General features: G+C 36.7%; 1 protein-coding gene across 1 annotated transcript in view; it reads right to left on the reverse strand.

The window, feature by feature from the left end:
- The window catches only part of LOC107654652 (dedicator of cytokinesis protein 2-like), a 143,653-nt gene extending 129,400 nt beyond the window's left edge, over nt 1–14,253 (reverse strand). Inside the window, exons 1-9 of the mRNA XM_016441833.1 lie at nt 14,134–14,253; nt 11,599–11,682; nt 9,301–9,341; nt 9,125–9,180; nt 8,955–9,051; nt 6,235–6,383; nt 4,580–4,715; nt 2,173–2,330; nt 2,007–2,088 (exon numbers count right to left, since the gene is read on the reverse strand). Of these exons, the coding sequence (XP_016297319.1) occupies nt 2,007–2,088; nt 2,173–2,330; nt 4,580–4,715; nt 6,235–6,383; nt 8,955–9,051; nt 9,125–9,180; nt 9,301–9,341; nt 11,599–11,682; nt 14,134–14,176 (846 nt within the window). The 5' untranslated portion in view covers nt 14,177–14,253. The remainder of the gene's footprint in view (nt 1–2,006; nt 2,089–2,172; nt 2,331–4,579; nt 4,716–6,234; nt 6,384–8,954; nt 9,052–9,124; nt 9,181–9,300; nt 9,342–11,598; nt 11,683–14,133) is intronic.
- Nucleotides 14,254–21,356: the final 7,103 nt, after the last annotated feature.

The raw sequence follows: 21,356 nt of genomic DNA on the forward strand, positions 1-21,356 counted from the left end.
GCATAATTTGATTTGCTATGCATACTGCTATTAATAATTAGCTAATAACGCAATCTGAAATTCTATGGATACTGCTGCTACACTCCATGAAAGTACTAGAATTGCTGTAGCCCATCCATGCATTATCACTGAAATTACATGCAACTAAAGTACTTTCTGCTGCCCCTGCTGTATTAGCAATAATAATTAATAATGCTATGCAGACTGCTGCTAATATTATTTCTAACATTGCATCTGAATTTGCTATGCCATTCTGCTGCTATTAAATTCATTAAAAATTGCGATCTAAATAGCTATGCATACTGCTGCTACAGCTGCACAAAAGTACTTAGAATTACTATAAGTGTCTTTATTAAACAAGGAAACACAAACAATGCCTATTTCGCTTTGAAGAGTTCACAAAATCTCTGTATGCCCTGTTAAATAAACGAAGTAATAAGAGCTTATTTAAATTTTAAAGTTACTTACCCCATGTGTTATCACTGAAATTTCATGCAACCAGATACTTTCTGCTGCTGCTGCTATAAACAAGAGTAATCATTTGACTTGATTGCTATGCATACTGCTATTAATAATTCGCTAATAACACAATCTGAATTCTATGATACTGCTGCTATACTCCTTGAAAGTACTATAATTGCTGTAAGCCCAACTGAATACACAAATAGTAAATTCCAGTTTAAGAGTGTCCTACTATTAGCTACATTGTACATGGGCTACTGATTGGAAATGATTTATTATTAGTAGTAATTTTATATTTTAAATGAATTCAAGATTAATTATCTTTAAACTATCACTAAACATGACTTTCATAATAAACTCTTCACTATCGCTGAACCAAGGTAACGAGTGAAATAGAGATGTGGCCCCTTTAAGAATGAGCGCTCCCTCTTCTGAAATGCATTGCAATGCGGCATGAGTACACGTATGAGCGGGTATATTATTTTCTGTTGCTCATTAAGTTGTTATGGTTAAATAGGCAAGGCTGTTGACAGCATGACGTTTATGAAATACGGGTTCACCTTGACTTAAAACTGTGAACAACTGTGAAACGCCAACTGCAAACTGACCCCACTAGTGAGGTGTGCATCTGAAAGCGATCTGTTCGCGGTTAATGTAGAAATTAATGCCCACAGAAGATACTAAAAGCATTGGAAATTTCGGGCAAATTAGGTAATCCCCAATTCACTTTACTGTTCTAAAACCCACGACGCTTGATGTTGTATTCTCACATACATGAACTAGAAAACCGTTTGCTGCTGCTGCTAATGCTACTGCTGTTATATGAACAAGACATGCTTAGTAATTATTCCTCTCGCGAATAACCTGCGCGTAGTTTTACAACTTGTATGTTTTCTAGCTTAAAATGTAAATCTGACGAACGCAATAATGCACTGAAATCAGAGTGAAGACCGTTTACTTATCTAGCTGTTGAGTTTCAGAGAAACTCTGAAAGCGCGCTGCAAGAATCTCAAGTGAATGCTAGCCAGCCATATAAATGCAAGGCAGTAAGCTCATTGGCTGCATATGCAGAATGAACTAATCAGCTTGTGCCAAGTCGTTTAACTCTGAATATCATCAGTTACATTAACAACCCGTCAGCCTGCACCATCTAGAGTTTCATGACGGAAATATATTTATGATGTACAGCACGTCAAACTTTTGACTAATTGATGATAGTTAATTATAAGAAAAAAGTCAAAATTGAGGTTACAAAGTCATAATAATGAGACAAAGTCAAATGTGAGATAATTTGTACTTTTTGTGATAAAGTCAAATTTATGGAAGTTATAATTATGAGGAAAAAAACTAAATTATGACACAAAAAGTCAATTATGAGTTAAGTCATTATTATGTCATTTGACTTTTTATTTCATAATTTTGACTTTTTATCTCATAATCACAGCTTTTCAATCTCACAAATATCATTCACCAATTTTTTTTTCTTATGTAGCAGAAACAGGCTTCCAAAGTTGCTACCCAAGTGAAATCTGTAAGTGACTTACTGTAAAGACCACTTTCAGACTGTTGAGCATCTCAATGTCCTTCGGCAAACCTTTATCTCCCCATCGGACCAAATAATTCTCACTGCAGAGAGACAGAGACAGAGTGTGTGTAATAATGACAAACTCCTCTAGACTGATCATTAAAGAGTGTGTCAGTGAGACGCACCTGATGTTGGTCTGCTTGATGGGGTCGTACAGAGACATGAAGAGCTCCGAATCCTCACCGATACGACACACAAAGTTACGCACAAAAACATACAAGCTGTGTGTGGGAGAAGACTGGATCCGTGCGGATACGCCAGAATGATCCAGCTGAACGTTGGACTACACAGAGCAGAGCAGAAGAGACAGGAGTTGATGTTAAACAGCGTTTAAATTCACAGAAATAAACCTGACTGGTGTTAACCTGTGAAAAACTCACAACCACCATACTAGAGTCTTATTTAGCACTTGCTGGGTGGCTAATGTGTTGATAAGGGCATTGCTAAATGGTTGAGAGGGAATCGGGGTGGTTCCTATGGCATTATAATGCAGTTGCTAGGCTATTCTGAGTGTTTGCTGTGGTACATTATGGTGGTACATATTACTAGGTGCCAAAGTGTTGCCAAATGGTTTCTAGGGTGTTTTTTAAGGTGTCTGGGTGGCTGTTGTGGTATAATATGTAGTTGCTAGAGAGTCTGGGTGATTGCTAGGGTGTTCTGGATGGTTGTCAAGGTGTTGTCAAGTAGTTTCTAGAATGTCTAAGTGGTTGCTGGGGAGTGTGGGTAATTGTTAAGGTGTACTAGGTGGTTGCCAAGGTGTTACCAAGTGGTTTCTAAGGCGTCTAGGTGGTTGCTGTGGTATATTATGCCATTGCTAGGGAGTCTGGGTGATTGCTAGGGTGTTCTGGATGGTTGCCAAGGTGTCGCCAAGTGGTTTCTAGGATGTTTAGGTGGTTGCTGGGGAGTGTGGGTAATTGTTAAGGTGTTCTCAGTGGTTGCTAAGGTGTTGCCAAGCAGTTTCTAAGCTGCCTGGGTGGTTGCTGTGGTATAATATGCAGTTTCTAGGGAGTTTGGGTGATTGCTAGGGTGTTCTGGATAGTTGTCAAGGTGTTGCCAAGTGGTTTCTGAGGTGCCTGGGTGGTTGCTGTGGTATAATACGCAGTTGCTAGGGAGTCTGGGTGATAGCTAGGGTGTTCTGGATAGTTGTCAAGGTGTTGTCAAGTGGTTTCTAAGGTGTCTGGCAGGTTGCTGTGGTATAATATACAGATTGCTAGGGTGTTCTGGATGGTTGCCAAGATGTTGCCAAGTGGTTTCTATGATGTCTAGGTTGTTGCTGGGGAGTGTAGGTAATTGTTAAGGTGTTCTGATTGGTTGCCAAGGTGTTACCAAGTGGTTTCTAAAGTGTATGGGTGGATGCTGTGGTATATTATGCAGTTACTAAGGAGCCTGGGTGATTGCTAGCATTTTCTGGATGGTTGCCAAGGTGTAGCCAAGTGGTTTCTGAGTGGTTGCTAGGGAATTAAAATTCGGTAGCTAGGGTGTCATGGTAGTCACTAGGCTGGTCTGGCTTATGCAGCTGTTGGTTGTCTGGGCAGTTGCGGATGTGTTGCTATGTGGTTGCTAGGGTGTTTTGGGAGGTCGCTAGGGTACCTTGGTAATTGTGAAGGTGTTGCTAAGTGGTGTCTAGGGCATGTTATGAAGTTGGTAGGGGGTCTGGGTGGTTGCTAAGGCATAATTATGCAGTTGCAAAAGTGTCTGGGTGATTGCTAGGGTGTTCTGGATGGTTGCTAAGACATTATTATGCAGTTGGTAGGGTTTCTGGGTGGTTGTGAAGGCATTGCCCAGTGGTTGCTAGGATTTCTGGGTGGTTGCTAGAACATTATTATGCGATTGCTGCTACGGTTTCTAGGCGGTTGCTAGGGAATAATAATGCAGTTGCTAGTGTGTCCTGGTTGTCACTAGGATGTTTTGGATGGTTGCTAAGACACTATTATCCAGCTGTTATGTGTCTAGTTAATTGTGAAGGTGTTGCTAAGTGGTTGCTAGGCATATTGTGGAGTTGGTAGGGTGTCTGAGTGGTTACAAATTCATTGTTAAGTGGTTTCTAGGATGTCTGTGTGGTCGCTAGGACATTAATATGCAGCTGCTAGGGTGCCTTGGTGGTTGCAAAGGTGTTGCTAAGTAGTTGCTAGGGAATTATTATGCAGTTGCTAGGGTGTTTGGGTGATTGTGAAGGAATTGCTGAGTGGTTGCTAGGGTGTCTGGGTGGTTGCTATGGCATTATTATGCAGTTTTGATGGGGGTTCTGACTAATGAATTATTTAAATGAAGTTCAGTTTAGTTTGATCCACCTCAGGTAAGGTCATTAAGTTACTGCAGTGGGGTTACAGGAGGATATTTAGTGTGAATTCACAGCAGAACCAGACCGAAGGAAGGTAAAGCCAAGGGAGTTCATTGATTTCATTTGTTCAGTCATCCTGAACATTTAAAAGTGTCTCATTAAATCTACAAACTCTCTCTCTGATTCCTGAACATGCGAGAAGCTCCTTGTGGTTTCATCTGCAAACCTTTAAATGAAAGTGAAATGAAAACCTGTTCCTCTTTAATGCGCTCTGTGATCTTGGCTGTAGCGTCCTCGTGTGCTCGGAAGAGGCTGATAACACTCGCTCGCTCGGGGTCCAAGATATTCCCATCGGCATCCCGCACCACCACATCCAGCTCCAAGATCCTGGAGGCAGAATAACACGTAATTTAACTGCAGTTTGAGTGTTTGTACTCACACACACACGATTCACCTGAGAATTCAGTGCACACACACAGATCCTTGAAACGATCTGGCAGATGTGCTCTTGCCTGGAGCTCTTCTGGAGAAGCGCGAGTCCCATGATGCACCTCAGGCGTGACTTCCTACATTTCATTAAGGCTCATTCTTGCACATCACAGAAAGCAACATCCCAGCAAAAGCCCACAGCTAACACGGATTCACACATATTTTTTGCTGTTTTCACATGATCAAGAAGTAATCTGTCAGTATAATGAATTACTACACATTATTCTGTTATTTTAGCATAGTTTTTTGTTGAATATGTAATTGGCTTTCATTTTATTTTTTTATTTTTAATTTTAATTAGTTTTTTTTTTTTAATATTACTTATATATTTTTATTCCAGTCTTAGTTTAATTATAGTTTGGATTTATTTTCAGTGAGTAATTTTAGTGCTTTATTTTAAACACATTTCAGTTTTTCATCTATATTTCACTTAGTTTTATGTTCTTCATCTGTATATTATTTCAGTTTTATTTCAATTAACAAAATGTTTTAGTGTTTAGTTAACAATCATAACCCTGACATATTATATTCAAAATATTCAAATGTTTGTATTTGTATCAAATGCTTGTATAATGTCACTATGCTTGTGTGATCGCACTTAAAGTCATTTCTGCAATAATTTAGGTTGTTATGATTTCAAAAATATTAGATAATTTTAGAAATTTCACAATTCTTGATTAATTAATTAAGTTGGTATCACAGCAAAAATGAATGCTAGCCTAACTAATTTAAGTTCTCAAGCTTAATAAAATTAAAAAGTCAGTAAAAAAAATAAGAAAAAAGATACTAATTACAAGAAATAGCACAAGAAAATACAACTACTGTACAATAACAAAAATTTAATCAAAAGTTATTTAAGTTAGACAGGTCTATCTATTAAAAAATAAAAAGTCAATATACTGACGGACATTTTCTTTCCCAGCTGTTTGCACTGAGGACACCAATATGGGATATATAACATTATCTTGAGAAAACAATGATTAACTTGTAATCATGTGAAAACAGAGCAAGAAATGTGAATCCATGACAAGTGGTTTGGGAGTTTTTTTCCCTCACATTAATTAATTAACATTCAGGTGGCAGAAAGACATTTTTATTCCCTTCAGGTTTGTTAATTAATTCCTTAATGATAATGTACAAATGCCAATTAACTAACCCATTAACTACAGCCTAGAGCGAATTACTTACACTCTGAAGAGGAATTACACCAGCCGACTGGATCATATTATTCTATGCTTTATCAGTTGTGTGTTTGTACAATGGTACAATGATGGTATCAGATGATAATACCATAGTACTGTATGATTACATTCATATATTATGATATACGATATGAATGTATGCATGGTTTATATTACCATAGTCAAAAATGCACACAGACAGGAACACAAGTGGAATAGACACATGAAATACGTACTTATTTCCATAGTCGATCTTTGAGGTGACTTTCTGTTTGAGCTCCTTAAACTCGTCACTCGGTAGCGTCCCGGACAGGAGCTGTGAACGCCACTCCATCAGATCCCACATGAGCCGCTGCACCTGACTGAAACGCTCCTTCTTACTGGACTGATGGAAACAAAGACAATCACTGATTGGTCAGAAGTTCAGGTTGTGCAAATTTAATGTACTTATAATTTTGCATGTTTGACTTAATCGACACATCCAGCATTATGTGTTATCATCACATGACTTCATACCACAGTTTGTATAATTCTACATGACGTCCAGGTATCATGTATGAAATAAATACATTATATTTTAATAATATCATTAAATTATTTAATTTAATTTAATTTAATTTAATTTGTAATTTGATTTTGTTAAAAGGGGTCATATGATGATCATATGATCATATGATGCGATTTAAATTTTTCCTTTCTCTTTGGAGTGTTACAAGCTCTTGGTGCATAAAGAAGATCACATTTCATTACACCAAATACACAAAATAATGCTCTTTTTAGCAGCATCATATGACCCCTTTAAAAATGTTTTACCGTTTGTCAGTGATCAAATGAAAAGGCATTCACAGCCTATTTACTTTCATAATGCAGTTTTTATTTGGATGTATTACTTTTTTTTCAATTTTGAGGTCAGCTAAAGAGGAAAATTATTTATTTTTTGCAACATATCAAATTATATATAAAATTATTTGGTGACAGACATTACAGAACGTAAGTAAATACTAAACCGTAAAAAACAAAACAAAAGATTTATATTATATTATATAAGCAGGGTGCGATTTGTGAAAAAAGCAGAAGGGGGGATGCTTTTGAAAACTTTTTTCTCTTTCCATAGGTGGAAGGTAAGGGTAAGGCTGTAGCCTAAGTAACCTAATGTTAGTGTAATCTGTTAATAACGCACATCATAAACCCATCTTTTTAGGCAAGTAGGCCTACCATATAATTTGTAATGATTTCATTTCCACGGTTATTCAAGCAACGAACAAATTATACAGAGAAAGCGAGCAAAGAAAACAGTGTCAATGGAGCTTTCGAAGCGCTCCAATCGGATTGCGTATCGCTAATAATTTGATTCAGAACGGGACTTCAAAGCGCGTATCGCACATCATTTGCGTTAGATCGGGACCTCGGAGCGAGATCGCGGGGTGTTTTTATCCCCACCGGAGATAAAAATAATTCAGCAGAGGCAGGGATGCAAAAACCAGAGGAGGGGAAATCGCCCCCCCATCACCCCCGGCAAATCGCACCCTGTATACAAGATATATTTATATATAAGGGATCTAATATATATTCTAATATATATATCAGGGGTGTTTCCTCTAAGAAAGCAAGGGAGGCAGTGCCTCCAGTTTTTCTAAAGAAACATTGTCCAACAGCAACACCAGCTGGTAAAGTTACAGCGGGAGTTCACGTCTCTCTCGCCTCCCCTGAGCCCATTGAATTTTAACTGACCCCCTAAAGCGTGCAGTGAGTTTGGTGGGGTGTAATTGAGAATGAATGGGGGAAAGTCACGTGAGAGGAGGCAATATGATATGACTGGTTATGTTCAGCTGTGATTGGTCCATAATTCCCGCCTCTTGTGTTCATGTGTGCTCCACATTTGCGAATCAGTCTGTATGAACAATATAATGGCATTAATGGGAAGACTAATTTAAAAAAGTAAACAACTCACACACTTTGATATAACCACTTTGTTACATCAAAATATGACTTAAAATGGCATGAAAACATGATCCGTGGGAGTTTTTAGTGAGTAATCAGCTCGGTGAAATTCAAAGTAAATCTCCTTGTCTGTGACCAATATTTACAGAGAATTAATTAACAGTTAACTATTAAAAAGAATAGCTGAACATAAGTTCACAAATAAAATATATTGCTTAAATTGTTACTGCCTTAGTGATGAGATTCATATTTGGCTTTAATAAATAGAACATTGATTACATTATTAATGTAAAAATATAAAGTAGAATTGTTTTTTAATTCTTTCTTTTTTTTTTTCTTTTTCTGATAGTGTATAAGTAATGTTTATTTAACCATGAAAATGTGACTGGGGCATGAATTGTGTCTGGGACATGAATTAACATTTATTATTGTTAATAAGTTATTATTATTGGTATTGTTACACTTAATTTATATTTTTAGAACTGCAGCAAGTTTTCTAAAAATAGACCAGGAAGTAAACTTTGTTACTTCTGATTTAATTTTGACTTTAAAAGTCATGGCTGTTGTCACTTCATATCACACTGAGAACGGAAGGTCACTTTGTGGGACATAGTATGTCACGTACTGTAAAGTGCTTCAAATGTGCTTTACACTGCACATTCTGTCAGGTCACGCAATACAGAAAACTCCCATACTGAGCACAGTATGCATACTACAAATATAATATCACTACACTCTTAACTCAGTGTACACTCTTAACTACACTCACTTACAAATAAAGGATCAAAAAGGAGGTTTTATCCATTTTTGGTTCCCCAAAGAACCTTTCAGTGAGCAGCTCATAAAAGAACCATTTATTTCTCAGTGTAAAGAACATTTCAAAAATCTATAGGACCTTTTGTGGAAAGGAACGATTCTATAGATGTTAAAGGTTTTTCACGGAACCACTGATCCTAATAAAGAACCTTTATTTTTAAGTGTAGTACAGTATCCCACCCACATCTAAGCGTCTCACCACATAGAGCTGTTTCCAGATGCTGCCCCATTCTCTCAGTGTGGTGGTCACCTCCTTCACCAGCGGCATCTCAGCAGATGTTATGATCTCCTCATCTCTACAGGAGCAGACAGAGGGTCAGAGGATGGACGGATGGATGGACTGACTGATGGACAGAAGGACATACTCACCCTCTCTTTTCGACGATGATTTCCTTCAACACTATAAAGCTTGCAGGAAATGCTCCCTTAAATATGGAACAAAGTAAATCAGCAAACACGTAGTAGAGGAACTCCAGGTCAGATATTCAGGAATAAAACATTATGCTCTTGTAGAAACACCATAAACTAAACACCCGTTTACTTACTTTTCTCTCTTTGTTCTTGATCACGTAACCTTTATACCATCCTGAAACAAGAACAGACTGGTTTAGACTATGAAAATATTTCTGTTGCTCAAACAGTATGTAAAATTATTATTTTTTAGTGTTTTTGTCTTGTTTTACAGTACAAATATCAATAAATTCTTAAATCAAGATACATTTACTTACAAATGACTTTAAGATATCAAGTCTTGTTTTCTGAAGAAAGTGATTAAAATTCTATGAGTTTATGCTTAAAACAAGAAGAAATAACTGTCAGTGGGGTCAGAAACAAGATTGTTTTTGAATTAAGACCCCACTGGCAGATACTTTTCCTGTTTCAAGCATAAATTCATTCTCTGAAGACTTCATGGTTGCAAAACAATAACCTAAAAATAACCATTAGGGAACGTTCTGTTTAAGTTATTTTTTAGGTTATTTAAAAATAACCTCCCTGCAACGTTCTTGGAACGTTATTTTATGGTTGCAAAAGTAAAACCTAAATGGAACATTCGTAAGGGACAGTTGTTCAGAAGTAATCTGATCAGATTTCTTCTATTGGATTGGATCAAATATTTAAAATGGGTTGTTCAAAAGAAAAACAGGATTCTGGCATCGGATTTGATCACAAAATCCAATCTTGGTTTTGATCTGGATCAAATCATCGAACTTTTTAGTAAGATTGGGATACTTTTGTTTCAAAAAATCTCATCCCGGCAGAAGGGTGGATTATATTAAATTAAAAGTGTTTTTTTTTTATATCACTGTCTGTAAACTACATTACTACTACTACATCAGATAAACCAGTTAATAGTCATTTGTGAGAATGCAAAGCGTCTTGTGTGAATGCAATGCAAAACTTTTCTGAGAGAATGCAAAACATAGACATTTTTTTCCAACTCATTTTTTTTTCCATCACCATGTCCCTTTAGGGGCCCCATAGAGCACTAGTAATCCATATTTGGTCATCTGACAAATTCTGTATCTGGATCTTTGTGATCCAATCCAATTTTGCTTTGAAAAACCAGCAGAAAAGTAAGATGGATTACCTGAACCTGGATAGCAAAATATGGGATTTCCAAATCCAGATCATTCTGATCCAGATTAAGCTTTTTGAACTGGCCCTAAGATGTTATTATTTGATTCTCAAAATAACAAGCAAACGGGAACTAAATACTAATGTTAGGGGGACGTTCTGTGTTTGCTGGGTTAATGTCACAATTTTGCTTCTCAAGTAAATATATCTTGATTTAACCCTCCTGTTGTGTTGAGACCAATTTGACTCATACTTGATTTTTCAACCTGCTCTATATTTCTCATTTAGGGTCTTGAATGTATGCAACATTTCGACTCATAGATGTGTTTTGGAAAGGCTGTACAAATTTTATTACAACTTTTGTGCTCAGGTCCTATTGACTCCCCATTAAAACCCATAAGTATGTCATTTGAAACCAACACCAGAGAGTAAATAAAATAAAATTTTATTGTAGCTTGTCAATCACTAAAATATGAAATACATGAGAACATATGAAAATGAAGACAAAAATACTAAGACTCATCTCTTAAACCATCTAAAAAATCACTGTTTCTTCTAGCTCTATCTAGTTGAGTTTCACAGTCAAACAAATCTGTCAAAGGTGGTCTTTGGTTGTTAGTTTTCAGTTACTAGATTACATAAAATGGCAGAGGAAGTATAAATAGCAATACATACTACTTACACTAAATACAAAAAATGTTAGATACTGTTTATACTTAGTTATTTGTTATTTAGTATTTATTTGCACCTCAGTGTGCAAATAGTCACTACAAGTAGTCCTGACAAAAAAAGTTAATTGTAAATGGATCATCAAATTGACCCCAACACAAAAAATAAGATGGGAATTATTAAAGTTCTCACATATCTTATATTTTTTTTAGTCTCTGACAAGGTACAATACAGTGTTTTCTGTTTTTACATGAATCTTTAGTGTTTTTCATAGTGTCGATTTTCTGTAAAATTGCAGTGAAACCAACGTGGCTTAATTTCACCCCAAAAACAGAAGCTGTGGCCAGTTTTTGAACAGCAGGGGGGTTTAAAATGTTTGGATATTTGCACTGGAAAACAAGACCAGAATACTGAGCATTTTTTTTTTTCAGTGTGGAACATGCATGGCGCAAGCAACACCAAGGTCACAGGTTTGATTCCCAGGGACCGCATTGAACTGATCGAATGTATACTTTGAATGCAACATACATTGCTGTATATAAAAGCCTTTACCTCAAGCATAATTGCAAAAGTAAGTGCAATATCTCAGAATCCCTCACCTTCACATGACTCCTGTATGTGCACAGTGTCCCCGATAACCAGGGACAACTGCTTCTCCGCTTTGGCAACGAAATTCCACTTAACTTCATAGAAAAGAGAGAAAATATTCCACTTAACTTCATAGAAAAGAGAGAAAATATCAATTGCATGAAATTCAACCAATGCATTTAAAAATGCACAAAAAGATTTCCCAGTTTGGATTTAATTTTTAAGTGATGTTTAGCAAAACAGCAGAATGAGATCATTTAATGCTTCCAAGAAGACATCAAACGATATCTATCCTCAACTACTTGAGTCCTGTGATTCATGTCTAGAGCACAAACACTGCAGGACGATGCACACGCTGGACTTTAATACTTTAGCCAACATCAATGACTCTGAAAGTTAAACTGCATATTATGCAGATGGAGAACATCATATTATATACACGCGCGTGCATGCGCGCACACACACACACACACACACACACACACACACACACACACACACACACACACACACACACACAATTCATTTCAGCAGGACGACGCACACGCTGAACTTTAATACTTTAGCCAGCATCAATGACACTAAAAGTTAAAGTGCATATACAGAGATGGAGAACATCATATTACACATGCGCGCACACACACACTCACACAATTCATTTCTGCAAGTATGAGTTTGTTGGCCTACTTCCTCTCAGAGCAGCTTCCTGTGCAACACCGCACACACAGATACCACCATCAGCATGTTTACAATTGAAATAATTCAAAAGCAATATACATGCATTTACATGATCAGATAGCTTTTATTTCAAGTTCATAATACATTTTAGCATGTGCATATATTATATATGCTTTATTTCTTTCAACATACATGCTGTGAGCTACAAACCTGCTGACTACGCCACCTACAATCTGGTCAAACCACTTTTGCATTCATTTCAAAACTGAATATACAAAATAACCCCAATTCTGTGACATTGACAATACATTGACAAATAACTCTAAATAAAGTTACTATAATCAGTTTCACCATTTCACACTCATACTGCTCTTAATGGACACTTTACATATGAGCTAGACTATTAGCTTCTGTTGATTAAAAGAGATTACAATGGGATTTGCATTAAATATTTCTTCCCAAAGGTTGTTATTTGGTCATGGCTGAAAAACTAAATGGAGTTCTCACATGTATTTAATTTAAGGATCAGCTTTGTCTCAGATGTTTCCCTTATTCCTAAAATAACACAAATGAGTGTTATTTTAGTATCACTGAGAAACTATTATAGATTTAAGTATTTTGAATTTGTTTTTATTTTTATATTTTCTGTCTTTATTTTATTTTTTGTTTTCAACATATCTATATAGTTTTTATTAACAATCATCAACTTCAAAAGAGATATGTTGCTTTGTAACTAAAATAAAACAAGTTTAAGTTTTTTTAACGTTTTTTTTTTCAGTTAATGTTGATTTTATTTCAAGTAACATAACTGTTTATTATGGTTTTAGTTTATTTTCATTTTTATTTCAGTTTTAGTTTTGTTGTTGTTTTGTTTTTGTACACAAACTAAAAGAAAATTAGATATGTTGCTAACTGAAATAAAATAAGCTTAAGATTTTAATGCTTTATTTCAGTTAATGTTTATTTTATGTTTTAGTTAACTATAATAAACCTGACATAAATGAGTCATAGTTGTCCTACAGTAAGAGTACAGAGCTATAAAATGATTGCGAATAGCAGCTCAGATCATTTGATGAGAAATATTGAGTTCATATGGAGATCTCTGACTTTTGCTTGCTATCTTTGGGCAAGTCTGAGCTCATTCCTGAGCAAATATGAGCTCATTTAGAGCTCTAGAGGAGATTCCTGGTCTCTTTTCTCAGGAGCAACATCTGAATTCTCACTACTGTCTAAAAGAAACAATCAAGATGATAAAGATCTTGCTTGTGCATTTATTTCACGCAGGTCTTCTCTAAAAATTCAGTCCTGCTCTTCCGTTATTAAATGATGCCAAACCTTAAAGCACCTTCATTCAGCAAACAGGCTAAAGAAGCGAATCCTCTACGCTGTAAAAAGTGAAAATGTGCAGAAGTTCCCTTATGAAGTTATTTCAGTTTGCATCAGTTGCATTAAATTATATTTTTGATTTTAATAAACCAAAAGAAGCACAATTTTACAATGCATTTCAAGCTCTAAGTAAGAAGCTGTCATAGGGTTCAGGTCTCAGTTTGTTGTTGCACTATATCAGTATTGCATTAACTGCACCATCATAGTGTCATAAAACTAAAATCTGCAGATTTTCAAAGCAAAACAAGTGTAAAATGACAAAATGCCGCAATCTGTTTAGTCCAGTGACTGTTGGGCCGCTTGACTGATCTGTCTCTGCCCACATCCTGAGATATAGGAACTGAATCAAACAACTTTATACGCCCGCTGCGAAGGCCGCTAGGGATACAAACACACAAACGCACACACAACTTCGCAGAGAACGTTCAAAATGCACAGGTGAATCACTTGCGCACACACACAAAAAAAACAGCAAAACTCACCAACTCCATATCTTTCAGAGATAGTTTTTGTCCAAGGAGCCATTGGTTGGACTTTAAAACGCTCTCCCCTATGGCTCTCTCTGTCTGTATTTTCTCTTTCAGAGTATCTCAGTTCCTTTCTTATGCCCTACACTGACTGCTTTTTGGGTGAGGGTGTGAGAAATAACCAGAGAAATAAGCGCTCCTCCTCCTGTCTGACTGTCTGCTTCTTCCTCTTCCTCTTTTGGCCTCCACATTTAACCGGCTGACAGCAGAACTTCAGCACGATGACTAAAGCATGTTTCAATGGCTTTTATTGATTAACGTCTTGAGATCATGTATGTTTTTAATGTCAAACTCCGCTCTGATCTATTAGGGTGTGTGATGGTGCACGCAAATCATCATTTATGAATCTGTAATGCTGGAGGAAACATGGTGTGGGACGAGACAAAGCAGAGATTCCCTGAAGATGTTTGATTTATGCATCCGACAGACTTAATACGAGCAGGTTTATACAAACACACAAACAAGCTGTTCTATAGTCATAAACCACCAAAATAATTTTAATCTTCAAGAGCAATTCCTACTGCAAACAATAGAGGGCACCGCAAACACTCACTTAGAGATAATACGACTTGATCATGCAGCATATTGAGTAGACATGATCATGCTTATGAATTTGACCTAACAGGTGAAAAATCCCATATATTTAAAGAAAAGAATATTAAAGAGACTTGAGGGTGGATTCTTTTCACTTGGACCACAAAGCAATCACCTAGAAACCATCCAGAACACCCTAGCAACCACTCATATGGGAAATCATCAAAGAATACCAGCATTTATACATGCGAACGCTGCAGGTCCAATGCTAAAAACAGCTGGAGGCCATTAAACGCTCCACTCTATGTTTTCTTACTGTGGTCCATGCAAAAAAAACAGGACAGTATCCCACAGAAATAAACAGCCTTTTGTTGAAGCACAAAGCACCTCTTGCTACGGCCAGGGGCGTAAATTTTGTCTAACAGTTGTGGTGGACAATAAACATAAAATTTCTCAAGAGCAATTTTTGAAGGGGACACAAATAATACAGCTAAAATTGTAATTGTAAGGATATGTATACACAGAGGAAAGCCTTACTACTATGGAGCTTATAATATGACAAAATTATTTGAATTTGTATTGTATAAATTTGAATTATTGACAAGTGGCATTTATCAAAACTGAATATTATGTGGCATTTATAATAGTTCTGAATTTGATTTTTTTTAACAAACCGCTTCGTTTGACTTTTCGGAGATCATCTGCTCTTCCCTGTGGATTACTACCTCTGACCTACTTTCTGTACGATCTGAATTTCTGCGTATTGAATTTTAGAATATTGAATTTGATGTTCCGAATTTCCTCTTCATCTTGAAAACTTGAAGCTGTATTTTTAAAAACTGGATATTTGCAGTCAAAGAATTCAGAACACAGAATCTGCTTTTTGAAAATACATGTCTATAAAACTCTGCTATAAAAAATTCAGTTGTGTTAAATTTCAAATGTTCAATATTCAAGTAAAAAAAAATCTAATTTAAAACTATGTTAAATGCCACATAATATTCAGTTCTGATAAATGCACTTGTCAATAATTCAAATTTATACAATGCAAATTCAAATAGTTTTGTCATATTATAAGCTCCATATACTACTAGTAGCAGGGAGACCGTGACAAATTAGACAACTTCAAGCTGTGGTCGCGCCGCGCCCGCAACAGCGGTCGTGTCCGTTGGAGACATTACTACCCGTCACAGTGTTGCCAAGTCTGCAATTGCGCTACTTTATCACTGTTGCCGCGGGCTGTTTTTCATGTCCACAGGTTGAAGCGACCCCAATAATGTGTAGTTTAACCTCCGGAATGCGATTTTTACTGGGGGGACCCCCTCGAAATGCAGTTAGTTTGGGCTAGTTTCGAGTAGCAATTGGGCTGGTTTTGTTGTGAAAACCTGGCAACCCTTTCCGTAAAGCAGGGGCAAGTTCAAGCTCAAACCGGTGTGCACCGTTTTGCTACGGTTTTCGGTTTGAACGACATGTTTCCTGGAAACGGTGTGCCGGGGTTTGAGATGCATTTCTCTTGTTTGGTGGGTGTGTCAAACATGTCAGCCCAATCAGCAGCAACATGTATGTAAACCACGCGGTATTAAAGAGACAGCTTGCACAATGTAATTAACATCAAAATAAATTCACAAGAGCAAGTATATTGTTTGCACATGTTTATTTACATTAAAGGCAAAATAACTGAAATAATAAGGGCACAAGTATAGATCTGGAACTTCTTTAAGTCTGTCTAAATATCATTTAGTAATTGCAATGTCTTCTGGTCCATATCCTTTCCTTAGGAAGGTGTGCTAAATACTGATTAATGTAACATAAAAATACTATAAATATTTATATATCTTGCTATTGCATTGTGGAGTGACATTTTCATAAACTCCTCTGATTATATAATGGTAAATATTACAATATCATAGCACAACAACAGTGATCAGCAATAATGATAATTTTATTGATTAACGTCTTGAGATCATGTATGTTTTTAATGTCAAACTCCGCTCTGATCTATTAGGGTGTGTGATGGTGCACGCAAATCATCATTTATGAATCTGTAATGCTGGAGGAAACATGGTGTGGGACGAGACAAAGCAGAGATTCCCTGAAGATGTTTGATTTATGCATCCGACAGACTTAATACGAGCAGGTTTATACAAACACACAAACAAGCTGTTCTATAGTCATAAACCACCAAAATAATTTTAATCTTCAAGAGCAATTCCTACTGCAAACAATAGAGGGCACCGCAAACACTCACTTAGAGATAATACGACTTGATCATGCAGCATATTGAGTAGACATGATCATGCTTATGAATTTGACCTAACAGGTGAAAAATCCCATATATTTAAAGAAAAGAATATTAAAGAGACTTGAGGGTGGATTCTTTTCACTTGGACCACAAAGCAATCACCTAGAAACCATCCAGAACACCCTAGCAACCACTCATATGGGAAATCATCAAAGAATACCAGCATTTATACATGCGAACGCTGCAGGTCCAATGCTAAAAACAGCTGGAGGCCATTAAACGCTCCACTCTATGTTTTCTTACTGTGGTCCATGCAAAAAAAACAGGACAGTATCCCACAGAAATAAACAGCCTTTTGTTGAAGCACAAAGCACCTCTTGCTACGGCCAGGGGCGTAAATTTTGTCTAACAGTTGTGGTGGACAATAAACATAAAATTTCTCAAGAGCAATTTTTGAAGGGGACACAAATAATACAGCTAAAATTGTAATTGTAAGGATATGTATACACAGAGGAAAGCCTTACTACTATGGAGCTTATAATATGACAAAATTATTTGAATTTGTATTGTATAAATTTGAATTATTGACAAGTGGCATTTATCAAAACTGAATATTATGTGGCATTTATAATAGTTCTGAATTTGATTTTTTTTAACAAACCGCTTCGTTTGACTTTTCGGAGATCATCTGCTCTTCCCTGTGGATTACTACCTCTGACCTACTTTCTGTACGATCTGAATTTCTGCGTATTGAATTTTAGAATATTGAATTTGATGTTCCGAATTTCCTCTTCATCTTGAAAACTTGAAGCTGTATTTTTAAAAACTGGATATTTGCAGTCAAAGAATTCAGAACACAGAATCTGCTTTTTGAAAATACATGTCTATAAAACTCTGCTATAAAAAATTCAGTTGTGTTAAATTTCAAATGTTCAATATTCAAGTAAAAAAAAATCTAATTTAAAACTATGTTAAATGCCACATAATATTCAGTTCTGATAAATGCACTTGTCAATAATTCAAATTTATACAATGCAAATTCAAATAGTTTTGTCATATTATAAGCTCCATATACTACTAGTAGCAGGGAGACCGTGACAAATTAGACAACTTCAAGCTGTGGTCGCGCCGCGCCCGCAACAGCGGTCGTGTCCGTTGGAGACATTACTATCCGTCACAGTGTTGCCAAGTCTGCAATTGGGCTACTTTATCACTGTTGCCGCGGGCTGTTTTTCATGTCCACAGGTTGAAGCGACCCCAATAATGTGTAGTTTAACCTCCGGAATGCGATTTTTACTGGGGGGACCCCCCTCGAAATGCAGTTAGTTTGGGCTAGTTTCGAGTAGCAATTGGGCTGGTTTTGTTGTGAAAACCTGGCAACCCTTTCCGTAAAGCAGGGGCAAGTTCAAGCTCAAACCGGTGTGCACCGTTTTGCTACGGTTTTCGGTTTGAACGACATGTTTCCTGGAAACGGTGTGCAACGGGGTTTGAGATGCGTTTTCTCTTGTTTGGTGGGTGTGTCAGTTCTCTCTCACCGGACTTGTGTATGTGTGATGTAAAAGAGGATAACAGGCATTTGGACCAAAGCACTGTGAGGCAAGGGAGGCGGAGACTCAGAATGTTCGTAAACTTAGAACGCATTTTTGCCCCATTTGTGCTTGTGTTATTTTACTACTTACAAAATTATTTAAAGTATAAAACATTAGTATTTACAATACAAAGCGTGGTTTTTAATCATATAGTTAGGGGGGGGACAACCCTCAGATAATGCACAAGAAGTGCATTTATTCAGTCGCCGAACGTCTTTACGACCACATCAAATGGTAGACGTTTCTATGGAAGCCCGTTTCCGCCACTGAATAAAAAATTTTAAAGGTAATTGCAACTTTTTATCTCACAAATCTGACTTTTTTTCTTGCAATTGCAAGTTTACATCTCACAATTCTGACTTTTTTTCTCAGAAACTCACAATTGCGAGTTTTAAAGTCAGAAATGCGAGATAAGCAAGTTATTTATATTTAATTTATATCTCGGAATTCTGACTTTATAACTGCCAATTGCGTGAAGTGAAGTGACATGACGTGACGTGGCCAAGTATGGTGACCCATTCTCGGAATTAGTGCTCTGCATTTATCCCATCCAAAGTGCACACACACAGTAGTGAGCACACACACACCGTGAACATACACCCGGAGCAGTGGGCAGCCATTTATGCTGCGGCGCCCAAGTTGGGGGTTGGGGTTGAAGTTGGGGGTTCGGTGCCTTGCTCAAGGGCACCTCAGTCGTGGTATTGAAGGTCGGAGAGAGCGCTGTACATTCACTCCCCCCACCTACAATCCCTGCCGGCACGAGACTCGAACCCACAACCGTTGGGTTATGAGTCCGACTCTCTAACCATTAGGCCACGACTTCCCCATTGCGAGTGTATATCTCACAATTCTGAGAAAAAGAGTCAGAATTGCGCGTTTGTATCACGCAATTCTGAGAAAAAAAGTCAGAATTGTGACAAAAGTCGCTAAAACCTTTTTTTATTTTTTATTCAGTGGAGGAAACGGGCTTCCATACGTTTCAGATGCACGATCCAACTTCACTTCAGCATCAGGCGTGAGTCAAACAAGCACGTAAACGGTACTGTGCTCGCAGCTCGTGCTCTTCAATTGCACTCACAAAGGCGCCGGCGTGCTGTAGTATCATTTCACATCCAAACGTGAAATAAACTATGTGCATGCAAAGTACCATCACCTTCAGCGAATCCCTAATTTATCTGCACATAGACGGATCCGCTGATAGTCGCGGCTTTCAAATGCTCCAATGTGCTTCTGTGTGAGCACTTGGTGAAGAGCGTGATCACTGAAGCGATGATCACTGAAGCCAATTACAGTCATGTCTGTTGAGCGCAAGAACACAATGGCCAATCAGCGCTGAATCTGCTCAACAGCGCTCAAATCTTGGAGATGGATGTTTTTAAAATTTCAGTACCAAATGGTATAGCGGTCAGTACTTTTGACAACACTACCTTGTTTAACAGTGTGAAATGCTTCATTCTGACAGTTGTTGTTTAATACTGACCAGCATGTCAAGTGCTGCCGGGAGCGTGATGGTTGAAGCCCTGGGCTGCTTACAGGAACACTGCAGGTCCAATCCATTATTTCATCCCTGAACAACTTAACAAGACATTAAAATACAAGATTAGACACAGTCAAACAGCAACTATGCTGTAAATTGTGTGGATAACAATCAATAGTTAATTATAAAGCACCAAATAAACATTTCAAAGTCTATTTTACAGTCTGTCTGTTGCAAGAATATTGATTTGAGTATAAGATGTGCAGCTGAATTTATTAGAATTGCACAATGAGTAACAATAAATGGTCATATATAAATTTAGTAAATATAATCAAACTACTTTTAGATTACTTTTAGATTTCTTTTGACCTGACGTGTTTACCACATTGATTTACCAACGATATCATTTTGATATAAAAATACAAAGAGTAAGAAAATATATTCCATCCGTTGTAATTAACAAAATGAAGTGCATTAAACATTACATTACGTCAGGGGCTCGGGAAAGAACTGAAGGGGGTTTGTGAGTTTAATGAAAAGCTGATAATTAATTCATTAAGTCATAAAAATGTAAAATGAAAATAAATCATCTTAAAATAACATCAATCATAATAACACACTCACAAAAAAAGAAATATGTGTTTACCTGCATGTTATGTGACCATTAACCAGCGACAGAGAACTGTGAACATGCAGATGTGATACCTAATTATTAAAATATTTATTTTAAAATCTCAAGGTTACTTCAAGTAAATATATTAGGTGAAAAGGATCAGATGACAACTTGTGCATTTTAATGTGTTTGAAAGACAAAAGTCTTTCAAAGACACAGTAATACATGGTTAAATAAACTTGTTTGATAATCCAGATAAAAATTAATGTGTTCATCAGTAGTTGATGCAATTTTGAGACACTTCTTAAACCAGATTTTTTGTGAATCCAGTGGTCAAATGCTGTGTAGCCACCTGATCTCTGTGTGAATGTCCACGAAACTGGATGACTTTCTGAGTGTATGTAAGAGGTAGACGATTTCAGAAAGGAACATTTAAAAGATGAAAAAGAGGAATTAGGGAGAATCAATACATTATGAATAACTGATTGCTATTGTGTGAATTATATGTAATCATGTAATCAATAAAAAAGTAACTGTAGTTTGATTATGATTATTTTAAAATGTAATTTAATCCAATTTCAAGTATTTTAATTTTGGAATCTGATTACATAATTGAGTTACTGAAAGATAATCAGTCACTACCCAGCTCTGCGTGTGTATATATATATATATATATATATATATGTGTGTATACTGTGTATATTTATTATGTATATATAAATA

The sequence above is a fragment of the Sinocyclocheilus anshuiensis genome, unplaced genomic scaffold (genome assembly GCF_001515605.1).
Source record: "Sinocyclocheilus anshuiensis isolate Anshui unplaced genomic scaffold, SAMN03320099.WGS_v1.1 scaffold675, whole genome shotgun sequence".
NCBI classification, from domain to species: Eukaryota; Metazoa; Chordata; class Actinopteri; order Cypriniformes; family Cyprinidae; genus Sinocyclocheilus; species Sinocyclocheilus anshuiensis.